Source organism: Dermacentor albipictus, chromosome 5 (assembly GCF_038994185.2).
Source record: "Dermacentor albipictus isolate Rhodes 1998 colony chromosome 5, USDA_Dalb.pri_finalv2, whole genome shotgun sequence".
Lineage (NCBI taxonomy): Eukaryota > Metazoa > Arthropoda > Arachnida > Ixodida > Ixodidae > Dermacentor > Dermacentor albipictus.
The window spans coordinates 9246387-9267170 of NC_091825.1; the positions used below are offsets into that span (position 1 = coordinate 9246387).

General features: G+C 48.3%; 1 protein-coding gene across 9 annotated transcripts in view; it reads left to right on the forward strand.

Annotated features, from left to right (window-relative positions):
• Positions 1 to 20784, forward strand: part of tefu (Serine/threonine-protein kinase tefu) — a 1084056-nt gene that overhangs the window by 585696 nt on the left and 477576 nt on the right. For all 9 annotated transcript variants that reach the window (XM_070538252.1, XM_070538256.1, XM_070538258.1 and 6 more), the window contains 3 exons: positions 713 to 839; positions 9505 to 9596; positions 13660 to 13841. In XM_070538252.1, coding sequence (XP_070394353.1) covers positions 713 to 839; positions 9505 to 9596; positions 13660 to 13841 — 401 coding nt within the window. The remainder of the gene's footprint in view (positions 1 to 712; positions 840 to 9504; positions 9597 to 13659; positions 13842 to 20784) is intronic.

Genomic DNA, 20784 nt, shown 5'->3' on the forward strand with positions numbered 1-20784 from the left:
ATATATTTTCGGCAAACTTGAGCAGCTCTTAAAACTTGTGTGAAAAAAGTAAGAAAAAGGGAAAAATTTTCAGCGCTTACCGAGAAGCACCGAACCGCACATCGTCCCCTTGTTGTCGTGTCTGCCTGCCTCTTGCCATCCGAAACTTGCGCTCTCGGGTAAATACTAAGAGTGGCGAGACGGACCGCGCAGAACAGACGTAGCCAAATCTTAGTGTTTGCCAGAAGTCTTGCAGTAAAATCTTGTGCACGCAACAGTATTGAGCATTGAACAGCATTCTAGAAAATTATACACTGGAAGCATTTTAACTCGCTCTTTGCCAGAGTGATTGGCTAGGTAAATAGCAATCATGTATGCAATACTGGAGAATATTTGTACAGTCATTCTATGTCCTTGTTCAGAATCAGTTTATTCATGTAAGGAATTAAGTTAAGAAATGCAGGCCATTATCTGCCCTCAATCATCCTGTGCTTGATTACACAGTATTTCGTGCTTGTCTTTTTGTATTCATGCTCAAATGCAAGGTTCTTTATAAGAATGCTCACTGACAACATGCTTTTTTATGGGCACTGCTGGTGAAATAAAGATTTTGTTCAGTCACCTTTATTGCTGTGCTCTGAACATTGCACCAAGTGTATATAATTTTGGCTGGTACTCATTTTATTTCCTTCTTGCTGTGGCCGCTGCACTCTGAGAGGGTCTCTGTGTGCAGGTGCTCGCCGTGTTCGTCCAATCGCTCAAGCAGGACCTTCTCAGTGGACACGAGGACATTGGTACGCTGGTTGCACTTGGCAGCTTGCTCAAGCAGCGTCACGCTGAACTGCTGCCAGACACGCAGGGTGAGGACCTCTGCGCTTCACTCATGAATAATCCTTACCAGCTGTAAGCATTGGTCTGCTTGCCAGAGTCATCATCACCTACAGGCTTTTATTGTGATAGCAATTATATGGGTGCTCCAGGTGTGTTTTCTGCCGTTGCTGTCGGCGGGATGTTCCATATCAAGTCCAAGGGCAATAAAATTGTCGCTGTGTGCTGGAAGCTATATGTGCGAGTGAAAGCTGTGAGGATGAGCTAGCGGCACCCACCGACGGTGGGCGCCGTCAACTCGGATGCTGTGTGCACCGAGCGGAGTAGGACCACCTCACAGAGCTGACGTCTCCTCGCGGCTGCCTGTTTTGCGCTCATTTTGGGTGTTGTTTTTCGATGCCGGTTGCTGTCAGGGTAGCAACGCGTTAGGGCTAAGGCTTTACAAAGCTGCCTGTCACACGTGGAGGGACCCAACCTGGTGGACCGTGACATTGAGGCGTTGCAATTTGCTTCCCTCATTCTATTTAGCCTCGCACAAATTGAAATTACTCGTTCGACTCAAGGAAGCGAGCTTTGTTCGCATGAACTTAGCATCTGAGGAGCTGCCCGATCTTTTGCTAGCCGAGTTGAACATCGTACCACGTGGGCGATACGCATGCAGAATTCCTCTCCCTTGCACTACGTTAGTGTTTGCCGAGTGTGTTGAGTGTACGCAGCGTGATTGGAGTCACCCCTGGCTTGCTGTCACCTGCACATTGTCTGCGCTGCTGCCCCGGACTACGATCGAGCCACCCCGGGTAAAGGTGATGCTGTGGCCAGTTCGGCGCAGTGACTTCGGCGGCCTCCTGTATCCAGCTCGCAACCCTCGGCAGTGGACAAAAGAGCCGGCGGTCACCGACAGCTACGGCCGCTCTTGCCATTAGGGCGTGTCGGTGTGAGCGATGCTTGCTCGTTCCGACTACTGCGTCGCTGTTTCCGGAGTCCTGGCCTGGAATCGTGCCATCGAGTCTGCAAAGCTGCTGCTGTGACCGCCGGACGCCAACGATGTACCGAAGGACAATGTCAGCTCGCATGCTATGGACAGCGTGTGGACATTACCTCAGCGCGGCCACTGTTGCATATACTACCTTATTCGCGAAGCATGCATTGATGTTAGACCGTGTGACATGTTTCGCCAGAATATGTAGTGATTTAAGGTTGGGGGGATGTGGGGATGCACGACTCTCACACGTCCCCTGATATGTCTTTCCCGCATAGCGCGTCTCCTGTAATCCGGCTTCGCCGCGTGGCCTGGCGCCCGCGGCGGTCGGAGTGGTTGAGGCGCAGTACGAGAGATGGCGCGAGTGTTGCGCTGCTAACACCGCCGACAGGCGGGACGTTACTTGGGCGCCAAAAGACAAGGCGCTTGCTCTCTTTGGCCGTGTTTACAGTACTCGGGGTTTTCTTGAAATTATGTACAGTAAACTTCCGTTAATTCAACTCTAGTTCTTGCAGTTTTTTAGTTCAATCCCAAATGAATGCCCTGGCCAGTGCCGATACATTTCTGTGCTCCAAGGACTTTCGTTCTTTCAATTCTCAAATAGGGGATATATTTAGAATGTTAGTTGTCTGGCTGCATCTGCCATTTTTGCCATAATGTAGTTGGGAAGTGGCTGTGTGACTCATTCTACGTCTCCCCTTGCAGTGTCGGTAAATCGCCCCAAAAGGGGGCTTCACAACGCGGCAGATGGCATGTGGCAATAGATCCACTGCAGGTTCAAGTACCGTACGTATTGTCACGTAGTGACAGTGAAGAATGACACAGTATCATAACTGGGGGTTACAAATTTAACTTTTTATTAGGCCAAGCAAAACAAGTAACACTCAAAGCACTATGATAGCAGCGAGTGAAGTTGGCGATCATTGAACTACTAATCTGCGGATCAGACACGTCAGCTATTTATACATGGCTCAGCGAACCTTCCAGCATATAGTAGAACCTCGATGATACGATCATGGCTAATACAAATTTCTGGATGATGCGAATTTTTCTGTGGTCCTGGCCGAGCCCCATTAGTTTGCAGTGTGCTAGACAACGGTTGTTACGAAGAGATTTTCGACCCGCGTCGTTTGATATGAATAAACGCCGCCCCACCGACGGGCGCGAAAGTGAACAGCGCGTGGTCACACGATTTCTCCCTCTCTCTTTTGGTGCTGAGGCACGGACGCGGGGCCGGACAGCGCGGAGGCAGCGACTGGGCGCGAAGAGTTTGAAGCGGTGGCGCTTTTGTTGCTTTTGTGCTTTTCCTCCTTTTCTGCACGCCATCGGACGGCGTGGCTGCTGTGCTCTGGACCGCGTTCTCTGTGTTGGCGCCATTTTGCCTAGTCGCAGTGAGCTATGCCTCACAAGTGGAAAGCGCTCTCTTTTAAAGAGAAATTAGACATTCTTCGAAAGGTCGATGAGGATCCCAACAGGAAGCGGATGAAGTTGGCTAAGGAGCTAGGCCTCACAACATCAACACTGAGCACGATTGTTGCACAGCGAGACTCTATCATGAAAAACGTGCTTTCGTTCAGCGTCAATGCGAAGCAAGAGAAGACCACTCAGCACGTGAGGCTTGAGGAGACTCTCCTGACTCAGTTTAAAGAAGTAACCGCAGCTGGTGCAAATATTGACGGTAAAGTTTTGCAGGAGAAAGCTGACGAGTTTGCACTTGCTTTGCACATCGATGGATTCCAGGTGGCTGCAGCATTTTAAGACTAGGCATGGTCTCGTTTATAAAAGCGTTTGCGAGGAGTGAAGCTGCCTTCATTCATCGCGGAGTATGTGCCTCGTGATGTTTTTAATGCTGATGAGGCAGGTCCATTCTTTAACCTGCAACCCAAGAAGAGCCTCTGTTTAAAAGGCGAAGCATGCAAAGGAGGTTAAAAAAACCAAGAGCACATTATGGTTCTCTTATGCTGTAACGCCGATGGATCGGAGAGACTTAAGCTCAGGTAGTTGGCAAGTTTCAAAAGCCCCGCTGCTTCAAGCGCGAGAGTGATTTGCTGTGCGTCTATCGCTCAAACAAAATGGCGTGGATGATGGGGGCGCTGTTCGAAGAGTTTCTGTCACTCCCTGAGAGGAGGATGGCTTGCAAGAATCGCAAGATTGTTCTGTTTCTTGACCAGTGCACCGCCCACCCGAGGCAAGTAATGCTTCAAAGCGTTGAACTTGTCTTTTTACCCACAAACATGACAACCCACCTGCAACCCCTTGACGCTGGGTTTATCAAGAATGCAAAGCACCATTTTAAGAGCCTTCTTGTGTGCTGCCTACTTGCTAAAATTGATCGAAAGGACGAAGGCGACCTGCAAATAAGCCTCTTGGACGCCATCCATTTTATAGCTGTGGCATGAGATCGGGTAACTCCGACTACCATAGCAAACTGCTTCGGCAAAGGCGGCTTCTTCGAGAGTCCAGAAGAGGTGCCCCCAGAGCCGGAAGATACAAATGAGGATTAGGAACGGCTTAAGGTCGAGTGCACAGCTGATGACTTTTGCTCGGCAGATGAATCTCGCCACCTGTGGTCCGCGCACGGTAGAAGATATTATTGAAGAGGCCACATGCGAGGCTGGTGATTCTAGTGTAGTGATGATGGCGACGACATAGATGTGGGCGTCGGCAAAAGAACACCACTGGCGGCTGAAACGCTGCATGCGGTCGACGTTCTGAGGCATGCTATGGCCGTGGATGAAATCAGCGACAACACATGCACGCGTTTTAATGGATATGAACATAGTCTGCTAAGTGACCCGACAAAGAAAAAGAAGCAGAAGGACATCAGAGACTTTTTCTTCAAGAAATAAATTCTTTTTACATACTTGTGCCTGAGTGAGTTCACCTCTGTCTGTTTAATTTAGCTAGTATGAATTGTGTTTCGATGATCCGAACTTCGGCTTATACGAATATTTTTCATGACCCCATGAGATTCATATCATCGAGATTCCACTGTAATCGCTGGTGCTTGGATAACTTCTAAAATGTACTCCAGTATGTGCACAGAATTCAATTATGTGAGGCTCGGTGACAACATGGACAACTGGTAGAACCATCCATAACATTTCAGAAACTTGGAGAATTTCAAGTTTGAAGAAACTTAAAGAATTTGCTATCTGGAGAAATGCGGTCACCGGATGCAGATAAAGAAGTATGCTTATCAGTATGGAGCTCTCTCTCATGCTGGACGTGAGACATCCAGCATTTATTGCTTAGAACAGTACGCCAGTAAATACAGCACTGCATTTAAATGCACGGAGCAGACTTGGTGTCAGCTGCTGCCGATGGCAGAAGAAGGCAGCTTCTGTGCCACATCAAGCAACGGTTTGCACATGTAGGTTGAGCTGTGTTCGTAGATGCTGCCTGGTGCTTCCCGCCACTGACTCTGGCCAGTGACAGTTCAGACGCACAGAATATGACATGCCCACTGCCTGCAACTACCACACGGGTGGAAAGCAGAGCCACTCAGCAAGCCACACTGACGCGTGCTCATTAAGCACACGAATGTCCCAAGGCTGGGGCATTAAGGACGCAAATAGATGGTCGCTCACATCTGCCTGGCCACTTGTTTCTTGTAACCGGCGGTTTTCCTTCCCACTGCTAGACTCTGACTCCCCCCGCGACACGACCAACCAAGCCAATAGCTACCGCATGTGTGTTCTCATGTTCTCGTGTTCTTTTATTTTTTCTCAAGCTCTTACAGTTTCGCCACCAATGTTTTAGTCATTTCCGACCTCCTTACTGTTCCCGGCATCTTGCTAAAAATTTCTGCGGAGCCCCATTTCCAGGAGTGACCGTCATTCAGCCGAGTGGTCGTTTAGCTGCCGCTAGGCCTACTCTCCTGTTGCCTCATGGCTACCTGGTTGCCCCATTGGCTTTCCCACATTGCTGCAGTTCTTCTACAACTGAGCTCACCTGCACTGCCCAACGCCACTACCTCGCCATATTCCTCCTCCTCGCCCCACATTTCGCCCCACCCAAGCCTGCTGCAACCCATCTATGCATCCTGTGCTGAACGAGTACAAGACGACGAAGCTGTGGTATGTTGCGGTTCCTGTGGTGGCTGGTTTCATCATCGCGTCATGCAATATCTATGGCTCAGTATCGTAAACTGGTTGCCTGCAATGACCCTTAGCTGTACCTCGTTTGCTCCTTGCCTCGATTCTGTGACTCCCTCTTCACAGACTCGCAGCTGCAGCTCCTGCACTCATCGAATCATTTCACCCCCCCCCCCCTTCCAAGCATGACTCGAGCCCCTCCGAGAAGACCCTGCTGTGGTGCACCAACTGTTGGAGCCTTAAGAACGAACTCGTCAATCTGCAGTCCACAATTCCAGCCAGCACAGTTATCCTACTTACTGAGACATGGCTGGGCCTTGGTGTGCCTGACGGTGAGCTTCTGGATACCTCTTCCTACGCAATATTCCATCAGGATCGCTGTGACCGAGGTAGGGGTATTCTCGTTGGTACTCTTTAGAGGTTTGCACATACTGTAGGCATGACCTCGAGCAAGACGACCTTGAGGAAATCTTCAAGGAGCTTCACCTTCCCTGAGGGACTCTGCTTGTTGGATGCTTCTACTACCTGCCCGAGTTCCTAGATTACTCCTATAAACTGCTTGACGCTGCTCTGTCCACAGTTCACAGTTGCTATCGATGTAGTGCTCATTAGGCCACACTGACTGGTGGCAGCATGACGAGCATCTCTCCAGGGATCGACCGATGACTCACTTCTTCATACTGTTACCACCACTGACCTGTATCAAGTCTGTCAGCATCCTTCTTACTCATCGCAAGACCTGGCAAGCTTCGTTACCTTCAAAATCGGCAAGACCTGGCAAGCTTCTTTACCTACAAAATCGTGTGCGCAGCACACGATTTTGTGCGCTCTGCACGAGAACACCTGACTAGAAGTGTGAGTACTACACGAACACTGGACGCAAGCGGATCACAAAGCATAATGACACGCTGGAACACAGTATGAAATGACAGTTTCGTTCTCGGCGCACGCAACTGCACATGGGAAGAAGCAGATGAAATGGAAGTCCATCTCTCTTGCTACGGTATGAAGTAAAACAAGGACACGCAGACATTCGATTTGTAGATTTAGTATTTCTCTAAACTTTAGTCGTTTATTGAAGCAACAGATTAAACAAATAACTGCTGCTGCTGCCTCAGATAATTCTCTAAGTCACATATCACTATGAGCGTTGTCGCAGCACTACCATGTAGGTAGGCACAGTTGCATGATAGACGTCGACTCTCCTGCTGAGAGCATGGCACCCACAAGAAAGGCGCACGGCATTGGGTTTGAAATGTAAGCTCTGTTCGCTGTGCATATGGACTTTGCAGGCACGATCGTTAGCGCACACTACCGTATTTACTCGCGTAATGAACCCACCTTTTTTCCAGATAAGTTGACATAAATTTGGGGGGAGGGTTCATTACGCGGAGAAAAAAAATTTAGATATTTTTTAGGTCGAAATTTCATGTCACAATGAAGATAGGAAAATCGTAATCCCAACCTTACCTTTATAGTAAAAACACGTACGCGATGAATGTGAATTAAAAATTCATTTTTATTTTCATGCTGCTGGCTGCTTATGGTCTGTCTCACTCGGGCTCGCTATCTGAATCCACGCTTCCACTCATATCGCTTGCGACTTCGTCGGCTTCGTCGTCTTCCCACAGCGCGTCGTCTTCACTGCCGTCGAGGCTGTTGGAGATGCCAGTCTTTTTGAAGCTGCGGACGACCATCTCGCTGGGAATCACACTCCATGCTTCTAGAATCCATCGACAGAGCATGTCGATGGTGGGCCTTCTAATCTTACCTGCGGGAGTCAGGTCGTGGTTTCCCGCGGCCATCCACTCTGTATAGAGCCGGCGCACGTTGTCCTTAAAGGGCTTATTAATGGAAACATCAAGGGGCTGCAGCACTGATGTCAAGCCACCTGGGATGATAGCGAGGTCCGTGCGTAACTCGCTCATTCGGCAGCGGACATTTTTTTCCAGATGGCCGCGGAAGCTGTCCATAACAAGCAGCGATGGCAGGAGAAGAGCCCCGGGCCGCCGTCCCCAGACTGTTTTCAGCCAGTCGGACACCAGCTCGGCCGACATCCACCCTTTCTCCTGGGCGCGAATGTGGATACCGGCAGGAAGAGTTCCCTTTGGCAGAGTCTTTCTTTTGAAGACGACGAACGGCGGCAGCTTCCTGCCGTCCGCTGTTACAGCTAACATCACGGTGCACCGCTGCTTCTCGGCGCCCGTCGTCTTAACCTGCACACTTTTCGCACCTTTCATATCGACAGTGCTGTTTCTTGGCATGTCAAAGTTTATAGGCGTCTGGTCCGCGTTCCCGATTTGCGACAGCAGGAACTTTTTGTCCTCACGGATCCGAATGACAAAGCGGTGGAAATCACGCACTTTGTCCCCACAGTCTGCCGGCAGCCGCTGGCATAACGTAGTACGCCTTCTGAGGCACAACACGTTCCGGCGCATGAAACGAGTCGTCCAACCACTGCTCGCCTTAAATTCACTCGCGGCAATGCCGTGACTTCTTGCAGTGGCCCGCGCGTGATTCTGTATCAGCTCGTGGGATACGGCAGATCCTTCGTTGCGGAGCCTCTTCACATAGCTCAGAACTTCTTCCTCGACGCGAGGAAACTTGCGAGGAAACGTAAAAAAAAAAAAAAAATTCAATTTTCGACGACAAAAGTGGGGGGTGGGTTCATTACGCGAGTGGGTTCATTACGCAAGTAAATACGGTATACATGCACTGTGCTGCACTGGTCAGTTCGAAATTGCCAGACCTGGTGAGGGGCCCTCTAAAGAGACAATGGCTGAGGGCCTGGTGGTTGCTTGTGGACCCAAACTGTGCTCCATGGCTCCAGGCCTTGCACGTGATCTTACACCCGATCGCTGCTGCGATTTACTGGTACAAACATTTTGAGGGCCAAGTTGCCACACGTGCTGGCCACCATCCGTCTAGGCCTAACCAGTGCCGTGGTGCCACTTCATTGAAGCTAGCAAACAAAGTTGTGGCTTGGTAGGTTCAGTCATTTGGTGCCGAGTGCAGGATGTGATGATGGTAACCATGATAATGCCATCTTTGTCAGGGCAACGAGGGCTATTTTGTAGCATCTTGCAGAAATTAACCAGCTCACGAGCATGCATTTGATGCTTAGTGAAACATTTTCTTTTTCAAATTTCCCCTCTCCAAAAAGTTGGTATGGGCCTTGCATAAGTAAATACAGTATTGCTTCCACATCACTTACCGTATACCTAATATATTTTTGACATTGTTTGTTTCAGTCTTTGGTTGTTGTTGCATTGTTTAATTAAATGTGTTGTGAAAAGCGACCCTTAAGTTGTCATGTCTTAACTGTTTTTTCTCAAGAGTGGGCACACGATTGGCCTTGCCCAGGACATCTTTCTTTTCTGCCGCAGTGTAACATTTGCTTATTATGTGATACGATTTATGATAAGAAAGAACAAGCATTATGAGGTTTCCATGGCCACACAAATCAACCAAATGTAGGTAAGTCAGTGTAGTTCAAGGGGCTCTAATTATTCCCTTCTTTATGGGAAACAGTTGCATGTTTCCACTGTGGCTTTCCAAGTTGTGTGGGCTGCTCCAAGTGGATGGCTCGTTCTCGACACGCCCAACCTGTCTGTTCTGCAGGGAAGCTGTTTTTCACGGAGTCAGCCAGCTCGAGCCCCTTGCACCAGCTGGTGGTGGTCCTCTTCCAGCACGCCAAGTCCCCACACCAGCGGGTGGGTATTTATGCGCTCTCCTGCTGGGGACAGAGTGCACAAAGAAGGCGCTCCATAGGGAGTATCCCTGCCCTCACGTGCAGTACAACTCGGGGGCCATCTGCCTGTGTGGTTGAAGCACTGCCCACTGGCCCAACTTTCTCACAAGTCAATCGAATATTGTGCTCTGTTAGTTGTGCATGTATTGTATTTTATTTTCCTATATTTCGTAATGCACAGGCCTCTGTGCTTGCTCTAGGTACACAAGACTGCTCATATGACACCTTGAACACCGCCTTCACATCTTGTCGTTCAGTCATTTTTTTTTCCTATGTTAGTATGTAAGGAATTGCATATGTTGTATTGTTCTTTCTGTTTTGATGGCTGTTTGAGAGTTGCATCATAAAGGTGTACAATACAGTCAAACCTCAATAAATCAAACATGGATGTATAGAATGATTGCGTAATAACACTTAAAAAAATTGCATGCATTTTTAATTTATTTCAAACCAGGTCGGATGTAAAATGAATATATCAAACTCCTCCACCCCAGACCACATGCACTCTGTTGACAGGCAGCGAGCTTTACCCTCGAAGATAGCGAGCACCCTCGAAGATAGCGGTGGTCCGATGGGCATTCCCGTTTGCTGTGCACTATAGTTGCACACATCGATTGCGCCGAGGGCACCATTTGAACATAGCGGCTTACACACGTGGCAGCTTGGCTGGTTCGACAACGATGCATTGCCTTGGCCGCACTGACTCCTGCTCGGTGAGGCCGCGCTCTGCGCCTGCTGCGTCTCGCGAGGACTGGTGGTGTGCCTCCACAGAGAACAGGGCGTGCTCCCTGGGCTCACTCATGAACGCCTTGGAAGGCACCACTTCATACTTTGCTACTTAAAGTTGTGATGTTCCGGCGAAGAAGAACAGGACTGAAGAGATAAGAACAGGAGGGGGAAGAAGAGAAAGAAGTGGTCAAGATGGATCCCTGAAAATAAATTAGTGTATTTTGACTCTTACTTTATAATTTGCGCAGCCGTCCATGCGGCTTGAAGTAACATTTGTAAGAAGAACAGGTGGGCGGGTGACCATGAAGGCCTACCAGCTTGATGGCGAAGACCCAGTGCTTCTTCAGGAATCAGCGGCTTCATTGGAACTGCTTTGCATCATCACTGAGAAGAGTCAACTGAAGGAAGTGGCCCTCGTTGAGAAAGGTGTGGTACGAATCGATGCTTCTATGTCTGAATTTGAGGTTATGTTTCCGGGACATTCAAGGATAGATTCCAAGTTGGCCATCTTCCCTGGAGCTTTTTATCCATGCATCGCCTTCACTTGTGGCTCAACTGTGCTACCTCATTTGTAAATACATGTTATCCTCCCGTGATTTTAGATGTTGCTGTACCGTTAGTACGGCTTTCAGCATATTGCGTCAGGGGACAGACTAAGTGTTATGTTAAAGCGGCAATATTTGCATTGCATCCAACACGCGCAGAACCCCCAGACTGTGATGCGTGCAAAGTACTTGAGACAGTGAAGCACGTATACTTTTTGCTTGTCCCCAGTAGGACTGTGAACGGCAGGCTTCTTTGTTAGTGCCAATGCACAATTTTAAAAAGGTCAATCACGCCTAGGGCATTATAACAACTTTGAGGGTCACTTTCAGTTTTGGAGGTCATGTGCTGCGCAACTAGGTACTGCGACTGCTACGGTGTGCTGCGACAAGCCCGCTTGCCAAGATCGCCACCAAAGCACTCGCACAACTGTGTTCTTTCTCAATGGTCTCTGTGCCAGCCTGGGCTTGTGCCTCTGGCGCATCGACGCACATGAAAAGTCCCGCATTGTCTGTGCACGCTGGCTCTATGCGTGGAAATGTGTGGGGGGCAAGCAGCAGGTGAATCTGGTGGCCAGCCTGTGTGCTGCGCATGCACCGTGCACTGGGTGCACACTAACCAGGTGGTCAAAATTCACCTGGAGTCACCCATTATGGCGTGCCTCGTAATTCTAACTTGATTATGACACATAAAACTTTGGAACTTAATAAATAATTGTATTTTTAATTCAACGTAAACAAGCAAAGATGTGAGGTGCCTGTGATTGAGAACAGTACCTTCTTCACAGTACTCGCCTGCCCGTGTTGTGTGAAAACACTGGTGTGCACTCGGTTTCCTGTTCCGGTGCCAGCAAATTTCCTCGTGAGTTGTCGCATACCATGTTGACAGCTATCACCGCCAACCCTATTGCAATAAGCATCTTCACGTATCTGTCTCTGCGTGTGCGCCATAGGGCCATTGTAAGCGTACTGCACACTTTTAATAGGCAATAACACAAATGCACGGCCCTTCCCTGCTGCAGGTGGCGTTAAGTGAGTGTCATGTTTTGCTTTGGCGCCATGACTACACAATGGAAAAATGATGCGGCCTCGGCAGCTCGGTGTGCATCGGTATCCTACACTGCAATGATTCAAGCCGAGGGAGCACATCGAAACTGACTTCTAAAATGCCCTGCTTAAAGATAGTGCTGGCCCAGGCTGAATTCGAGGAGGGCAAACGCAAGCTTGCCAAAGCTGCAAAACTGACACTGTCCGTCTTGAGTCACTCAAGCCCCACCGAATTGCCACATGCTGGCATCTTGTGTCCCAAAGATTCACGCAATGCTTTACATTACATAGATGTCGCCTACAGTTAAGTCTTGCCAAATATTTTAGTGATTTCAGATTGTACATTTCCTTTTAGTACATAGTTTCTCGCACCGTATGAGTAAGCTTCCACTGCATTCTGCAAGCTGAAAGTAATCTTCGAGTCTAAGGGCCTCTGCGCAGTTATGGCAGCCTTTGATTGACACAGTGTTCCGAGGGGAAGGGGCCAGAACGGAAGGACCGTGAGTTGTCAGAGGACCAAGCAGCACATAAGAAGAGGTGGGCAGACATAGGTCGGATACCAAGAGGAGAACGACTGGATCCAACAGGAAGTGGATTCCGATACCAAAATTCGATACAAAATTCTGCATGGATTACTCGTGTCTGATGTATGATGATCAGCTGTTTAAAGGGTGTACACACGCCTTGCCACAATGACCCACGATTCACAGTACAACTGTGCTGACGGCAGCACAGTGGATACAGGCTGGTTTACTTCAGCATTGTCTATTTCTGCCGTGAATAAAAATGCACAATTTGTGCTTTCATCTCAATCTCATTCGGACGACGCAGTCTTTTAATGTTAGCATTGGGATTGGTGAACCACTCTGGACTGCGAGCGACTTACAACAGTCACATATAAAAAAAAAATGAACTTGTGTGTGTACAACAGTGCCTGAGAAAAACAAATCTGTAAATTCCCGTTTTTCACAACCTCTGGCAATTGTCTTAGATGTACGGAGATTCAGATAAGCTTCACATAGTTGTATATTATATATCAAGCCATTTTGCTATCCTCTTTGAGTTCATTACATCCAAGTTCGACTGTCTCCTATTTAACTTAATCATTCTTTCATTACTGCTGTCCATATTAATTAGACATCCAACACCGTACACCCTGTAGCAAAGGACCTGAGCTCACTAGGCCCATTGGTATCCTCCAGCCTGTGGCTGGAAAATCAGACTTGCAAGTGAGGCAGTGTGCACCAGGTGAGCTCATTTGGTGGGGGGAGGGCTTCTCTCGGAGCTCAGTCATACATGCCTGTATAGCCCCGCTGACTATGGGTGGGATCATTATCCTTCTGTTTTCCTGGATTCAGGTGGCCACTCCAAGCTTGAAAAATGTTGCTTGAATATGGATTGAAACAGAAGACCTTGAGTACCATGGTGCTACTAGTTGCTACCACTTTTACAAGCATATGTCCCATGTAAAGATGTGGCTGCCTAAATGTACTGCATGTATGAATGGCAAAGATGAAGGGAAGGTGGAAACAGGTGCTTCTTTCCTTCCATGCTGAATTCCTAACATCCTTTTCAACTGTTCATATGAATGCAGCCATCATTTTGCAAGGGCTGCTTGCACCAATTGTATGCCACTCTTAATGAGTCATTTTAGGCCCAGAGCATATTCTCTTCTACAACAGCAATATGATGAGTGGCTCTATGCAGGTGAGAGAGGCTTCCCTGCATTGCCTTGGCATACTGGGTCCCATCGAGTGGCACCTGCCGTGCCTGTCCACTGCACACTGGAACCCCATCTCGGGCATGGTGGACAAGCCAGCCAAGGGCTGTCAACACATCACCTATGCTATCATCTTCCGCACCATGGAGCGTTACATCAGCCATCCTGAGTGAGCCATTCACTCACTGCGCTGCTGGGTGTCTTAGTCTTTCTGAACGCATACAGCCTAACAGCATTGAGACGGCTGGTAATACAAGCAAATGTCCACAGTGCACCTGTTGGTCAAATTTCAATCAACTGGATGAAAGGGGAGGAATAATCCTTGCCACTGACTGTGTCGCACCAGCACACCATGTCATTGTCATGTGCGTTTGCTGTTCCCATTCGAATATGTACAACCAACTAGCCGCTGTTTCCATTTCGATTCGAGGGATAACTTTTTGACCACTGCATCATAGGCGGCTGCGAGGCTTGTTATTAGTGGTGTGCAAATACTGAATAGTAGGTTTCGAATCGATTATCGAACCAAGTATCTGTACACTTTTCATTTATTTATTTATTTATTTATTTATTTATTTATTTATTTATTTATTTATTTATTTATTTCCTCAAAGGTCTCTTGTTGAGACGTTACATGAGAGAGTGGGGGGTTAGTGACAAAGAAAGATACTACAAATTACAAAGGGATATTTTCAGTGAGTCGCTTGAATGCAAGTGGGTCGATGATAGTGGCAAGTTTGGTGGGCAGGCCATTCCAGTCTCGTGTTGTGCGCAGGAAAAATGATTGCTGAAAAGTCATGGTATGAGCTTGTGGGGGACACACTGTGTTAAAGTGACTGGTGCGGGCAATGCGATGGGCTCTTTTTATCTACGGGTCGTCAAAAGGCAAAGAATGGAAAAATTTATGAAAGAGGTCAAGGCGTGCTATTCTACGGCGTAAGGCTAGAGAGGGTAAGATTACTTGCGCTTTTAGTACTGAAATGCTGGAATTGTACGAACAAGTTGACAGAATAAATCGTGTCACGCGGTTCTGAACTGACTCGAGGACATTAATAAGGTTATTGTGGTGAGGGTAAAAAATAGCATCAGCATACTCCAGCTTGGGCTGCACAAAGGTTAGAAAAGCAAGTTGTTTAATAGAGGGAGGAGTGAGGAAAAGGTTACAGCGTAGATAACCTAGAGTACGATTAGCAGAATTTATTATGTGGTTAACACGGCAGGTCCAAGTTAATCACGCGAAATGTACACACCAAGATATTTGGATGAATCAGTTGTTGCAATCTGCATGTTATTGATGCTATAACTAGGCATATCGTAATTACGACGACAATGAATAGACATTAACACCGGTTTAGCTACATTTAATGACATGAGCCAAGCGCTACACAAGTTTTGTATGCGCGATAGGTCAGTTTGTAACGCCAAATGGTCGGTGGGGTTAGTAACTGCTCGGTAAACCACACAACCATCTGCGAAGAGTCTGATATGAGAAGAAATATTGTCATGTGGTCCTGACGTCAAAGAACACAGTAGCAATACTGTGAAGGACAAAACTAACTTTTATTGGACGAACCTGTGCCCACAAAAACAGGCTACACTGATAGCACAACGATAGTGGCGAACACGGTCGACGATCGTCTGAAATCTGATCAACGCGTCAAGCGCGTCGGCTTTTATACAGCAGTCGTCGAATGTTCCAGACTAATCGTTCGGACCTGCGTGCCTTCCACAAAGTTCTACACCATTCGCGTCACGCGGTGAAATCAGATAACATAAGGTTTGGCGACAACTGACAGCCGGGTAGAAGCATTGATAACTTTCCAGAAACTTCGGATACATGCAGGTGCGTCCCACGCTGTGCGATTACATTTGTTAGGCGGCGAAATGTGGTCGCCCGATAAAGATAAGTACACGTGTCAATATTACAAGGCAGGTCATTGATGTATATTAAGAAAAGGAGGGGACTAAGTACGGTACTTTGAAATACGCCTAAAAGCATGGGTGTTAAGGATGAAGAGTGTGAGTTAACGTATACGAACTGATGACGGTTAGTTACCCTCGAATCCAGCTTAGAACACAAGGATCAATGTTAAGACAGGATAACTTTATTAAGAGACGACCATGAGGGACCTTATCGAACGCTTTTTCAAAATCTAAAGATATCGTGTCAGTCGGTATGTTACGATCTAGGTTTAAATGTAAGTCGTCTGAGAAAAGACCAAGTTTGGTGTCACAGGAATAATTCTTGCGGAAACCATTTTGACTTGGTTGAAAAAAATTGATGGATGTTAGTAAGTTAGCAATATGCAAGTATAAAATATTTTCTATTATTTTACAAGACACGCTTGTTGTGGAAATAGAGCGGTAGTTACTCGTTGATGATCGGCTTCCTTTCTTGAAGACTGGGATGACCTTGCCCACCTGCCAGTCACGTGGAATGGAAGCACTGTTAAGTGATTCCTGGAATTTGAGTGATGAAAACAGGCTACACACATGTTTAGTATTTTTTAGCACTTTGGCATTGATACCGTCTACTGCTGTGAATGACGAGTTCTTCAATGATTCAGTTACTTTGACAATGCTGATGGTACCGAATGTGACATTTTGCATGAGCAGATATGCGAAGTATGGTGGATTGGGCAAGCCTACAGGTAATTCATTAGTAAAAACCAAACTAAATGGTGTGTTAAGATGGTCTTCAACCTCAGTCTCAGGAATCGGAAGTCCAGAGCTATTGTTAAGTGAAATCTTATTTCATTGATTAGGATTTATAGTTTTCCAAAATCGCTTCAGGTTAGTTTGTAGCATAGCTGGTAAAGTGGTAGAAATAAACTTGTGTTTAGTTTGAGAGGTTACCTTGTCATATTCTTTCTCGACTGTGTAATACTTCTGCCACGTGGAAGAAGAATTAGATCGTTTGGCTGACTGAAATAGCCGTTTTTTTCTTACTATTGATCGTTCGAGGGATATTTGTACATACTTATCATAAAGATTACTGATATTTGCAAATCTTAGGCAAAAAAACATGCTGAGGAGTCTCCTAAGAATGTAGTAACTTACGTACATAGAAATAAAGATATATTGAAGCATGATTCCATGAGAGATTGAACATGCATGTCCGTTTGATATTGTCATGTAGTGTAGTGCTGGTGAAGAAAGCAGCAAAACTGTGAATGATGAAACTTGCATTTTATTGGACGAACCTGTGCCCTCAAAAACAGGCTCACTCAAAAACGACTGTAGCGCCGATCCTTGAAAATATGACTTGTGTGGCAAGTGCATCGGCTTTTATGCTCAAAGGGGGCCTGACACCCAATTTTCGATCATAATTGGTAGTGTATGAGATAATGTCTGTGCGTTCAAGAACACGTTGGCAAAATTTTAGCGCATTCGAGTCAGCACGTAATTTGTGATTGAATTGTTTGTATTACACTCGAACGGCATAACAGTGGGGCAACACTGGCATGCTCCTCAACTGTGATGTCACAGGCTATGCCTGCCGAGCAAGCATGTACAGTCGACTCCCGATATTTCGAAGCCGCTTAATTGGAATTTTCAATTAATTAGAAGTGAAGTGCTGGTCCCGTCAGTTTTGCATGTAATCCTATAGAAGAAATCGCACGATAATTCGAAGTCCTCATCCAGTAATATTGTTTAATTGGAAGTTAATTTTCAGCCGGGATCCTCGAGGCGACTGTCATTCTTTGGTAGAATGTGCAATTTTTCAAGTGTTGCAACAGTTCCGTGCTCCGTGTTGGTGTCATCGCCACCGCAGCCGCCCGCAATGCCATCCTTCTTGGAGCGGCGCGATTATTCATTGCTACGGCTGCCATGGCCTCCGCGATCAACTCCGGCGGGAGGCGAAGTGGCTCCTGCCGGAGGAAACGCGCAGCTGCCGCGCGTGGCTGGAGCTCATCGCGGAGGCCACGCGGGTGCCATAGGGCACCCGCGTGGACGCAGCGCTGCATACTGGCAGTGGCGAGATTGTGCGAGGTTAGTCTTGCAGCGTGCGCAGCCAATGCCTCCTTTACTAGATGCCAGCCACGTTGCTCGCTTTCCCATTGCGGCGGCAGCTCCCTTAGTTGAAGTTAGTTCAGCATAAATTCCGTGAGGAGGCGCTCGTTGCCTTTTCAACTTCCGGCGGATGTGGCAGCGACGGCTGAATGCTCCGCCCGCGCTTTATATGCGCGAGCGTCTGTTAGCGAGCGTTATCGCGGGCTCCCGAGATGGCAACAGACGCCATGGTAATCTCAGAGGGCGCAGCACGTGATCTAGGTTGCAGACGTCCGCCATAAGCGGCGCTCGTTGCCTTTTCGCGGAGGAGAGAAAAGGGAGAGGGCTAGAAACCGAGTTTACGGACAACGCGGCTGGCATCTAGTAAAGGAGGCATTGGCGCAGCGTATGTCGAGGCGTGTGTTGGTCGAGCGCCTTTGTGCAGGAAGCTCGTAGGTTAGGTTGTTCCACGGGTGATTCAGAATTGACTCTACCTAGTCGCGCAGTTTATAGCCATGGCAAACCGTGGCTCTTATCGCACGCTCGACCTGGCAACGAAAGTCGAGGTTTTGAAGGAAGTAGAGAAGGGAGGTGCCGCCAAACAAGACATAGCGCGGAAGTACGGGATCAAGCCGAACACGCTCTCAAACTACATCAAGAACAAGCGCACAATAATGGATGCATTTGAGAACGACAAGTTCAAGACTTCTCGGAAGCAAATGCGCACCGGCGCTTACCCAGAGTTGGAGAAGGCTCTGCTGGTTTGGATTAGGGAGGCCAGGAGCAACGAACTTCCTCTCAGTGGAGACATCGTTGCGATGAAAGCCCAACGCTTGCAGCAATGTTGGGGATCGATGACTTCGTTTCGTCAGATGGATGGCTGACGCGCTTTAAAGATCGCGATGACCTGGTTTTCAAGAGTGTGTGTGGTGAAAAGGCGTCCGTTAACCAGGAAACATGCGCCGCGTGGAAGGACGGAAAGCTGCGTGAATATCTCGCCGAATACAGACCGGAAGACATCTTCAATGCAGATGAGACTGCACTCTTCTATCGGCTTCTACCAGAGAAGACCCTGACATTCAAGGACGACGACTGTGCTTGGGGCAAACGCAGCAAGGAGAGAGTGTCGGTGCGGATCGCTGCAAACATGACTGGCACGGAACGATGTCGGTTACTTGTGATCGGGAGAGCCGCGAAGCCGAGATGTTTTAAAGGTGTGAAGACGCTGCCTATGGACTATGAGGCAAACAAAAAAGCGTGGATGATGGCCGAAATCTTCAAGAGCTGGATAAGCAAATTGCACCGCAAGTTTGCTGCTTCGAACCGCAAGGTGTTGTTCCTTGTCGATCACTGCAGTGCTCACGTGAATATGCCAGCCTTGAGTGCAATACGCCTTGCATTTCTGCTTGCAAACACAACGGCTGTTTTGCAGCCAATGGACCAAGGCATCATCAAGAATGTTAAAGTCCTGTACAGGCGGCACCTCCTCGAGCGCATGATTTTGTGTATGAATAGCTCCAGAAAGTACAAAGTGAGTCTGCTTAGTGCCTTCCACATGTTGGTGCGAGCATGGGATCGTGTGAAGCAAGAAACAATCACAAACTGCTTCAGGACTTGCGGTTTTGTGGCAGCTTCTTCGGAGGATGCCTCTGAAATTTCAGCGGAGGAAGCGTCAACAAGCGAGCTTGACGGCACTGATTTTGGTGATGCTCTCGGGGACGTCAGTTTTGAAGATTACGTCGCCGTAGACAAGGCGGTCGAAACGTGTGGTGCGCTGACGGATAGCGAAATTGTAGAGATTATTCGGCCCCAGGAAGCGACCAAGGAAAGCGACGATGACGTTGAAGGCGAGCCGCAACCTAAGGCTGCCGATGTAGCTGCGGGCCTTGCTCTCGCGGAGCGCTTCTTTGCCGCTGAAGGTAACGCGGGAGAAGCGTTCCGCCACATCTACAGCCTGCAGAACTTGCTTTCAGCAGCACGATTTGGCAAGAAGAAGCAAAGCAAGATGACCGACTATTTTTCTTAGAGAAAATACTCGATTTCGCCACAAATAAAGTGCTGTTTTTTGTGTTTTGTGCTTAATTAGAAGTTCTTTTAATTCGAAGTTTTTTGCGGTCCCCGTGAACTTCGTATTAACGGGAGTTGACTGTATATTGTATATCCCGGCAAAGAATCTGTCAGCTGTGCGCGCATGTGGAAAACTTCTGCTTTGTTCAGTTTGTAATTGGAATTGTTTAACTTGTAGCGGCTGAAACAATGCCACCACGGCGCCTATGTAGCGCTGTTGGGTGCCTGAGGGAAGGGAGCAAGGAATGTGTAACAAGCATGTGGCGCGCCTTGGCCCACCATGCTCGGTAGGCAACATTGGTCACCGCGCCCCATAAACACCGACGTGCACAGCTGCTCGGCAGTCAGTCATCAGTCATCACCACCACGCTGCAGAGCGTCTGTCTAATGGAGGGTGCCTCGAGCCCTCCCTTGTGCACAAACCCGGGCGGGTCGTGACACTGGCGACGAGTACCCACGGATCGTCCCACGTTGCCACAATGGCAAAACACTGCTACCGAAACACCAGGAGCAATGTTACAGCCAGCTGGACAAGAAAGATTTGGCCCTCATGTTCGGTGTCAAACACTTCCACCAGTGTTTGTGGGGCCAGAAGTTCGAGGCGGTCACGGACCACAAGCCGCTGTTGGGGCTGCTAGGGCCTGACAAGGCAGTTCCCGTGCAGGCATCACCTCGAGTGGTTTCGCTGGGCCTTGAGGCTGACAACTTACAGTTACCAGCTGGTTTACCGTCCGGGAAAGGGGGGGCCTGGGACCTGCTGTTGCCCTGAGCCACCTGCCCCTGCCAGAGTTGCCTGATGTGGTTCTAGAACCTGCTGAAGTGTTCATGCTGGAGCACGCGTACCAGAAGGTAATCTCCAGAACTGCGGTATCGCAAGTGACCAGCTGGGACCCAGTCCTGTCTCAGGTGGTCAAGGCGGTGTCCCATGGGGATGAATTGGTTCAGCAGGCCTATAGCCACAAGACCACTGAGCTGAGCTTGCAGCAGGGCTGCCTACTGTGGGGTTCCAGGGTGGTGATCCCACAGAGCCTCCGGTCCAGGGTCCTGCAGTT